The 10,430-nt window shown below is 39.2% G+C and overlaps 1 protein-coding gene and 1 pseudogene across 1 annotated transcript in view; both read left to right on the forward strand.

Annotated features, from left to right (window-relative positions):
• TRIP13 (thyroid hormone receptor interactor 13) overlaps positions 1-7,375 on the forward strand; it is a 33,069-nt gene extending 25,694 nt beyond the window's left edge. The window contains exons 13-14 of the mRNA XM_072605346.1: positions 2,339-2,408; positions 6,348-7,375. Of these exons, the coding sequence (XP_072461447.1) occupies positions 2,339-2,408; positions 6,348-6,446 (169 nt within the window). The 3' untranslated portion in view covers positions 6,447-7,375. The remainder of the gene's footprint in view (positions 1-2,338; positions 2,409-6,347) is intronic.
• On the forward strand, positions 440-1,339 carry LOC140501556 (ribonuclease H1 pseudogene; annotated as a pseudogene).
• Positions 7,376-10,430: the final 3,055 nt, after the last annotated feature.

Raw genomic sequence — 10,430 nt, forward strand, 5'->3', positions numbered from 1 at the left:
AGGAAGACTCCAGATGGGGGCCCCAAAGAGTTGGACACAAACAACAAAAACTGGAAAGGGAAAGGGAAAGAAAAGCCTCAAGTACTTCCTGTGCTTCAGACGTTGTGTTAGTTACTGGGGATACAAATACAAAGAATGAAACAGTCCTTACTTGTAAGGAGCTTATATTCTGATAAAAGGTACAGCAAATGCATATTTAAGTATATTCAGAATAAATGTAAAGAGAGTAAATGCAGAAAGGTTAAGGAAAATGAGAACTGAATATAGGCTATTTAATTTGCTGATTTTGAGGTCATTGGTGACTTTGGAGGGTGCATTTTCAGTAGAAGTGGGGGATCCTCCAGAATGCAGGAGGATTAAAGAGAAGTGTGCTAGTAAATAAGTGAGGGAAGAGTGTGGACCCCTGGTTCAAGAAGTTAACAGTAAAATTTGAAGGAAAGACCCTAAAGCAGGCCATGCAGAGGCTCTGGGCTTCTGTCCCCAGAGTTGTCATGGTGCTTTCTGCCACTGTAGTCCATAGTGCCTGAGCGCTGGCATGTTCTGTGCTGTGAGAAGGGGCTGAAAGACTGGAATGTTCCCTGGAATGTCAAGTCCTAGTGAACCAATTTCCTGTCACCCGGTTCAAGAAGTTTGCTGCTGAGAATGAGGCTTGGGCCCTTGTCTGAAGTACTGCAAGCCCTGCTCATTTAACAGTAGAAATGTGATACACAAGATCCCAAAGTGAAGCCAAACGAGACCCTGTGAGTTATCAGATGAAGAGGAAAAGCCTTTCTCACAGCTTACAAAACAAAATACAGTCTCATTTTCTTATGTGGGGGATGCAACTGTGATTTACACAGATGACTGCTGCTCCAGTAATAGGAGGAGGAAAGTGGGAGCAAGCCTTAGTGTTTATTGGGGACCAGGCCATCCCCTAAATGTGGGTGATAGACTTCCTGGGTAACAGATGAACCAAAGAGCAGAAATACATGCTGCTTGTAGAACAATTGAACAAGCCAAGAATCAAAACATCAGTAAGCTGGTTTTCTATACATATGGTATGTTTATTATGAATGGCATAACAAATCTGGTTGAAGACTGGTAGGAAAATGACTGGAAAGCAAGCATAGGAAAAGATGTCATTAACAAAGAAGGCTGCCTTGTGTTAAGCTTGATACACTTATTCAAGGCATAGATATTAAATGGTTGCATGTTTCTGGTCATTCACATGCCTGCAAACGCAGGCAATTAAGAAGCTGATAGATTAGAAAGAGAAGGAGCTAAAAAAGTCTCAAAAATCAACATAGCATAATTTTTATGACCTAATTAAAGGGCAAACTGAGTGCTCTTTAGTTCATTGTTTGTGTGAAAATTTGCCTTAAAGACATGAACTATTGCAGGTGGACTTGGGAACATTCTAATTTGATCAGAAAGACTGTCTAGTTTTCTGCTGAAGTATGATTCAGTATATTAAACTACCCTTCACTTAAAAAAAATTTAAGGAGAGACAGTTAGGTCAGCAGGGTCAAGTAAAAATTCACATCTAGATTTTAGATGTAACATTTTACTTCATGAGACATATTCTGATGGCTTTGTTTATATTATACAGAACGAAGAGAAGATTTTACGTTTAATTTGATGACTATACATTTAGATTCTAGTTGGTATGAATAATGAATTCCATGAAGTAGTTGCATTACTTGAACGTGCACTCTATATTTCTATTGGTCTGGAACCAATTACCATATTTACATGCAGTTATACTTTGGATAATGTGTATTCAAATAGTGCAACCACATCACAGAATTCTTTGTTCACATTAATTGGGACCCAGCTATATATAAATCAGTGTGGATAATTCAAGACCAAAAATAGATTAACTTTGGCCTAAATCATCTCAATTGGCTGTTTATATAATTAACAATGCTTAGAACTTCCTTGTACTTATGCTCATGGTTCCTTCCATAGTATTCACTGAAGTTATTACTTATATGACTAAAGAAAGAAATACACAGGAATGTGTTGACCTATTAAACTTATCCTTAGGGCCAATAAATTTATTGGGTGCTTATTAGGAAGTAAATCTGCAAAGTTGGTTGACTCAGGATTCTTGGAAATAAATAAATGGAATTATTTTCAAGCTCTCACTTACCTCCTTACTTTTCCTTCCCTGGGGTGTTTTTAGTCTTTGGCTTTAGAAAGCAATCATGATTCATCTTAGAATGTATTTATGGTCAATATTGTTGCTTTAATTTTTCTCTACAATTAGTGTTGAATAATATTCATAGAAAAGAACCATCAGTTTAATCTGTGGAAGAACCATATATAGAATTATTTTGTTATGTTTATTTTTCAACAGGAAAAGTGAAGGACTTAGTGGCCGAGTCTTGAGGAAACTTCCTTTTCTTGCCCATGCGTTATATATACAAGTGAGTTTTTGTTCTCACTGTTTTTTTCAATTGATGTTTCCATTCTTGACCATCATTAGCCACTCATAGAGCCTTACCTTAAATTGCTTCTCACTTAAAGCCTTAGCTTAGACCAACTGTACTACAGGATATATGCCAAATATATTAAACAGTCAGGCCATTTGAAGACATGTTAATGGCAAAGGCAATAATTCTGCCAAATGTTAAAACTTTACTAGTCATGCCTGGCAGCAAGGTTGGGCCCAGGAAGAATGTGAAGTGAGTTAAGTTTATTTACAATAAACTTTTCTTACTCTAACAGGGTCTGCCCTCTCCATAGTGTCTCATGTCAAGACTTAGAATCCTTCAATGGTCATCTGACCTAATCCCTGCCTTCATCATGAACGGCTTTATAATGTCCCTGATGAGTCATTCATTATTCAGCCTGTGCTTGAAGATGGAAAATTCAGATCTCTCTCAGACAGCCCATTTTGATTTTGGACAGTTCTAACTTAGAAATTTAAGTCTTACGTTTAACCACAGTTTGCCTCTCTACTGCTTCCTTCCATGATACCTATGATGGTCTCTTTCTAATCAGCACAAGGGCTACTAGCATCCTCTGTGGCTTGCCTTCCACTTCTTTATCAGATTCTAATTGGAATTTAAAGCCCTGCTCTCATAATTTGGCTCCTGGCTATGTTTCCTGACTTATTACATAGCCTTTCTCTGCAATCATTTCAATAGCCCTTCCCTACATTTATTCTGAATTCTAACCAGTTGTCATGTGAACTGCTCCCTGACTTTGACACTCTATCTCCTCTCCCTGCACTTTCCCACAGTTGTCCTCTGTAACCAGGATGCAGTCTCTCTGTAGCATCCTTTAAGGCTTAGCACAGATATGACCTCCTATCAGAACCTCTTCCTCGAGTCAGCAAGTATTTATTAAGTACAGTTAACAGTAAAATGAATTTTCTTACATGTCTGTTGGTACTCTCAAAGAACCTGGTACAGTACTAGAAAATGGTTGGTTGTTGTCTTTCATTCTCGAAGAGGACCAAAATAACGTCACCATGATAAAGTGAAGTTTCAGTGTGTCCAACTATAACTGATCAGACCAATACGAGCTTAGAATGCTCTACCACAGACTGGGCACAGATAGTCCATGTGAATATTTGGGGTGTTTACTCCAAATTTGTGCCTCCTACGTTTCCTTTGTGCTGTCTCAGTTCTGCTTTGCTCAGAGAGCACAGCACCTTTTCTGATGTGGGCACACCGTGCTGAGTGCACTGTCCTGTGCCAGTGCTGGATTTTCAGCCACTTGGCCAGACCAGTGTGGGATTTGTATTTGCACAGTTACCTGCTAGTTTGCCCTAATTAACTGTAGCTTAAGTCTGAAAGAATAAATTTAATAGTTAAATATTGCTTACAAAGTATTTTCTTTGCCTTGTACTGTAAGTTTAGTTGTTACTTTGATCCTGCATAAATTAATTTCAGCCTTTTACCACTGTTGAATCCCTTGCTGCATTGCCCTATTGCCACTCATCTCTTTCCAGACCCCACCAGTAGATTATTTCCACCGTCCTTCATTCCTGCTCACCTACTTCAGGATACCATTAGAGGAGGTCACATTACATGCTACTGAGCTGGGTCCAGCGTAAACCTAATTCATCCAACCTTGTTGGGGTTGTCACTGCTTCTTTCCAGTCATTTTATCATTCCATTCCCCTTTCTTCTGCTCCTGCTGCATTCCTTCTTTCCACTTTTAGCAGAGGACTTTCACTGCAAAAATTGAGTCCATTCATCATGAATGCTCTCTCCTCCCCAGTTCCACACTTGAAATCACCTCAATATCATCTCTCATTCTCTTTCTTTTGTTCCAGCCTCAGAAAATGAGATGAATCTTCACCTTATTGGTGTTCCTCTCTTTTCCTTCATGTTTAGCCTTCACAAACTTGATTTTTCAGTTTATGCCTACGAACATTTCTACCGATCCTTAAAAACCAAAAGGACACTTGAGTTATTGCCCTGTCTTTCCTTTCATAGCCAAACTCCTGGAAGAAGCCATGTCTTTGTTGCCTCCACTTTCCCACTTCCCAATCACTTCTAAATCCCTTGCAGTCTGGCTTTCATGCCTACTAGGGTCACCAGGAAGTTCTTTGACTAACTCAATTGATCTTTCCTCAGGTTTCATCTCTATACTTTTAGAAACTATTGACCACCTCCTCACTCTGGATCCCCTCCGCCCTAGGTTTTTGTGACAGTACTCTGTCGTAGTTCTCTTCATACTGGTCGTCAGTCTCCTTTGTAGGATCATCATCCATGTGTCATTCCCTAATTTTATGAGTAACTCAGAGCTCTTTCTCAGTTTCTCTCCTCGAGTCATTTGGGGGTGCAGTGGAGAGAGCATTGGGCCTGGAGTCAGGAAGATCTGAGTTAAAATCTGTCATCAGACACTTAACTATGTGACCATGGGCAAGTCTCTTCACCTGTTCTCTCTCAGTTTTCCCAGTTGTAAAATGAGGATAGTAATAGCTCCTATCTTGCAAGGTTGTTGTGAGTATCAAATGAAATAATGTTTGTAAAGCTGGCACACAATAGATGTTTTATAAATACTTGTTCCCTTCCATGCCTTTGATGATTTCAGCAGCTCCCACAGATTCAACTGTCATCTCTGTGCACCTAACTCCTATATTTTACATATCCAGAGCTCATTTCTTTTCTAATCTACAAGCATATATCATCAGCCACTTCTTGAACAGATCCATAAGTATCTCACCCTCAGCATGTCCAAAACCTAAATTCATTATCTCCCCTCCCCACTCCCAACTCACTTTTCTTCCACACTTATGGTTTTTTTGTTAAGGGAGCCATTCTTCCAGTAATCCAAGTTTGCAACCAGGTACCAACTTTGGCTCTTCACTGTCATGTGCTCTCATATTCAATCACTTACCAAGTTTTGTCAGTTGCACGTCTTCAACATCTTTACCATCTGTCCTCTTCTCTACTCACATCACAGTGACCCTGATGGGTAATGTCCTCATCACCTGTTTTCTTGTCTGTAAAATCAGCCTCCTATTTAATCTCCCAGCATCTGACTTCTGCCCTTTCAGTCTGTTCTCCAGATAGAGTAGCCGCCAAATTATCATTCGTAAAGCACAGCTCTGACCATGGTCAAGAAGCTCCAAGGTCTTCCCATTGTTCCAAGAATGAAATATAAACCCCTTATCTGGATCCATCCTATCTCTCTAGGCTGATCATATGTTATTCCTCATTACTCACTGCACACTGCAGCTATAATTGTGTGCTAGACATTCCCTATGGACAGTGTTCCATCTCCTACTGTCATACTTATGCAAAGGCTCATCTCAGAATGTACTCCCTCTTCCACTTGGAACTTCTCCCTCTCTTTAAGGCCCAGTTCAAGTCATGTCTTCTTTATAGATTTAGTCCAGTTGTTGTATGTGTGGGCATATATGTGTGTATACATGCATCTATGAGTATGCACGTGTATAGCCTATATTTACTTATATGTAATTATGTTGAGGGTGGGGTCACATTTATATTTGTATCTCCAGTGTCTAAGACATGTCAAAAAATAGTTATTTAACTAAAATATGAGGTATGACATACATTTTGACTATTTAAAAGTCTATTGCTTTTCCTCACTTATATTCCAGAGCAAGGGTGGGGAACTTGCTGCTTCAGATCTTCAAGTGTGGTCCTTTGACTGAAGCTAAACATCACAGAGCAAATCCCTTTAATAAAAGGATTTGTTCTGTAAAACTTGGACTCCATCAAAGGGCCAACCTGAGGACCTAGAACGCAGCAGGTGACCTTGAGGCCTCATGCTCCCCTGTTCCATTGTGTTAAGGCTGCCAGATGAGTGACTTCTAGAAAAAACAAAGGGTTTTTATATTTTGATCTATTTTGAGCTAATGATACGTGTTTGTTTGCTTCTAGACACCAACCGTCTCAGTAGAAGGCTTCCTCCAGGCCCTTTCACTTGTAGTGGACAAACAATTTGAAGAGAGAAAGAAGCTCTCAACTTGTATTGGATAATCGATTATATCTGACTCAATTGTACATACAGTAACTGATTTAATATTCTTAAGCATAGCTGTTGCCCCTCTAATTCCATCTTTAAAGAAGAGTTAAGCTGGGGGTCAGAATTAGTCATGTTCCCTTAATTTTTATTAAAAGCATTAGTCAGTGTGTGCTGCACACATCATTGTCAAACTCCTTTAGAGAGACAAATGTCCTATTGTGCTCACTGTTTTGAGGGGAAATTTAGAATGTATATACTGACAGTTTTGTTCATATCTACCTAAAGAATTTCTGTTGAATCTTCTTTTTACTTTTGTAAATTTAAAATAAAATTGGTTAACAATATAGCCTCTAGTCACATTTATATAATAACTAATTGTTAAGTCTTTGATTTATAATTAGATCATTTAAAAATACACATGATACAAGATATAGCATGACATTGACTTATCTAATTTTCTTTCTTATTTAATGCACAGGTGCTATGTATAGTGTTTGAACAGCAGAAGTTTCACACTTGTTATAGGAAATGGGAGAAATCTTTCACTCTTTGTAACATTCAGACGTAGCATATTAAGGCATTGTAAAGTTTAAAGGTAAAAATGTTTAACATTTAAAAAGTGTATAATTACTCCTCATATACCTCATAACCTTATAGTAACTACACCATAATTTTGACTAACAATTTTATTTTTATGTTTATTTGTTGAATAAAATGCTCTTCAATTCTTGAAGATTACATTACAAATTATGTGCCATATAAAATGAACTGTTCAATAATGAATGTAAAGTGAACTTCATGGTTTCTGCAAATTATATTTTGTATTCACCTCTGGATACGATAAATTCATGTTAGTGTGTTCTATATAATATCTCCTCTTAAGGATGATGCTGACTTCATTTATACGTATTTTGTTTATTAAAAACATTGTGGGGATTTAAAATATATCTTGTCTTGCCATTTGTATTAGCACCAAAGGTGACTATGAATATGCTGGCATAGTTCTGAATCACAAAGTATAACAGATTTTCCATATAGAAGCAGAAGAAAAATATTTATTCAGACACCAGAAAGCCAAATCCATCATAGTAACCAAGAAGTCAGTACACTTGTGCACTGCAGGGAACAAAGTCATTCCCAAGCCTTTCCTCCCCCTGCCAGGGCCTTCCCACAAGCAAACACAAGAATAGCTCTGCCTGACTGCCTCCCTGTGTCCTCACTCTTCCATCCTAACTGCTCTCACCAACTTCTTCCCAATTCTGCTCCATCTTTCCTGTTCCACCTGTTCAGCAAGCTCCTCCTACCACATGTGACTTAGGTTTCCATGTGATTTAAGCAGGTCACGTGGGCCTATTAATGAATGGGAAAGATCTTCCCATTTAAATTACCTTTGGCTCCAATATCTTTCATTCATTACATGGGTTGGTGGGCCAACTGGTATCAACAGAACTATAACAAAATAAGCATATAAAACAATACCTAGGCAACTGGTGTCAACAGAATAATACAATATTATAATAGGAATCACACAAAATAAGCACATAAAATGATATCTTAGGGTAGGGCTTGAGCACAAGTACCCCATCATTCCCCCCTCAAATGAATGGGGTCTAAAATCTTGGGATAAGGAGCAAAGGTCTCATCTATAGCTGCTTCTTGTTGAAATTGGACATAGAGCTGTCCCTGCTCCAATAGGTCCCATTCAAGGGGTCAGTTCTTTAGCTGGCGTCCGGAACTTGGTCAGTGCCAGGTCCAGGGGTGACACATCACAGTTGTGGATAGGGGGTGACATCCTTCTTAAGCAATCACGCATCTGCAGGTGAAGGGTACTAAGCCTGCAGAAAACAAACCTAGCAAACAAGTTTAACAAAAAAACCCCAAACAATTAACTGAGACAACAACCAGAAGCAGAGTAGATATAGGGTCAGCTGTGCTTCTGGATTCCATGAACCCACTATCATATATCCTCATTCACAGTAGAGTCATTGATATGGGTTCTGTAATCCTATCTGTGCATTTCTTTAATCTGAATTGGGGCTCAGCCGATTACTATTCTCCCTGAAGGTGTGACACACTTGGATATAAGGGTTCAGGAGAATCTGTACGGGGCAGTTCTTACTTCTCTGTTCCATCTGATATCGAGCTCCTTTTCTTGGTACATTTTGTATAGTTCATAAGTTGGAATACCATCTATTTTTCCAAAATCTACCCCGTCTCAGTAGAGCAGTAAACAATTCTTTTCTTGTCAATCTATTCTGACTTTGAATCTGCTGACTATATACTCTTCTGTCTTGAGGACATTTATCTTTTCCCTAGTCCATAAGGTCACTTAACTGTGAAGTCTTGTCCAGAACTTCCAAAAGAGGGTGCCCTATTTTCCTAATTATTAGAGTCAGAACTAGGTGCTTGTAAAGCAGGAAGAGCCATCTTTGCTATTATATTCCTATGGGAAACTGCTAAGGGGGCATCATAGTATGCATCTGCGTTTCCAATCATTGTGGCAGTCTTTATGACCTCCTCTTTTAATTTTCTCAGATGGTGAATGCCAGGGTCTATCTCTGCTAGGCCACATAGAGTCAGTAGGATCCTGCTTACTGTGTCCTTCTTCAACCCAAGCTAACAGATTAGTCATATTGTTAACTCCTTGCATATGTTAATCTGTAAAAGCTTGCTGTATGAAAGAATTCTAATTCATATAGATTTCAACCAGTCCATGCCATCTATCAATACTCCCCTGATTCTCACCATCCAAGGTATTATCCCATCCTTTGGGCAAACTGACTCAAAATATCTGTGACCTCCTGCTGAGTAAAATCCTCAATTATCTCCCTAAACACTGTGTTGCCCCCTTGATTCTCCTGTTTCCACCTTAGTATTGGATGTGATTCTGTCTGACAAGCTTCTCTCTCTAACATATTTTCATTTTCCAACTCTGACTCCATTATATTTTCCTCCCACACACTCTCATGGCAGTAATCTCTGTGGCAACTAGACTGGGTCTGTACAAAGGTTGTGTGCACACTTCTTTTGCAAGCCTTTTACTTCTTCTGAGCTAAATGAACAGCCTTTTCTTCCACCTGAGACACCCCCAGCTTGCTCTTTTAAAAGAGAGCCTGAACTCTGAGAATTCCCACGCAAGCTAGCTAACTTTTTTTCCCTCTGAATTTTTTCCTTTAGCGACTTGTCTCTGCTTTTACACGTAATATGAGAGGTGACCTGTTAATAACATCAGACCTCTCCTACACATCCCTGCCAGCTCTTTCTTTGGTTTTATTGGTTTTCCTTGCAAACACCTTTTTAAATCTCTAAGATTCCCCTCCTGTTACCTTGGTTCTGAGTTTTCACAGGGTCCAGTGCTTTTAGCCCATTCCCTTGCTAGGGAGAAATAAGGTAAATCCTCCCATCCTGGAATATCCCCTCCAAATAGAGATTTTTACACCCCGTGATCCTGTTCGTGATGCCAAATGTATTGCCAAGACAGTATTCATACCCCTGAGGGCAACTATGAATATGCAGGTGTAGTTCTGAATAACAAAGTATAATGGACTCTCCATATAGAAAGTAGAAGAAAACCATTTATTCAGACACCAGAAAGCCAAATCCTAACACCAGAAAGCCAAATCTGTCATAATAACCAAGAAGTCAGTACACAAGAGTACTGCAGGGGACAAAAGTCATTCCCAAGCCTTTCCCCCTGTCAGGGCCTTCCCATAAACAAACACTCACATGACTAGCTGTGCCTGCCTGTGTCCTCTTTCCTCCTCTCTAACCATTCTCATCAACTTTCTCCCAGCTCTGCTCCACCCTTGCTGTTCCACCCATTCAGCAAGCTCCTTCCACCACATGTGATTTAGGCTTCCATGTGATTTAAGCAAGTCACATGGACCTGTTAATGAATGGAAAAGATATTCCTATTTAAATTATCATTATGCTGTTTTTTGATCTTTTCATATAAATAGAATAACTTGCTTCTGTAGAGTTGGAAGGGGTCTTAGAGG

This window comes from Notamacropus eugenii, chromosome 4 (genome assembly GCF_028372415.1).
Source record: "Notamacropus eugenii isolate mMacEug1 chromosome 4, mMacEug1.pri_v2, whole genome shotgun sequence".
Lineage (NCBI taxonomy): Eukaryota > Metazoa > Chordata > Mammalia > Diprotodontia > Macropodidae > Notamacropus > Notamacropus eugenii.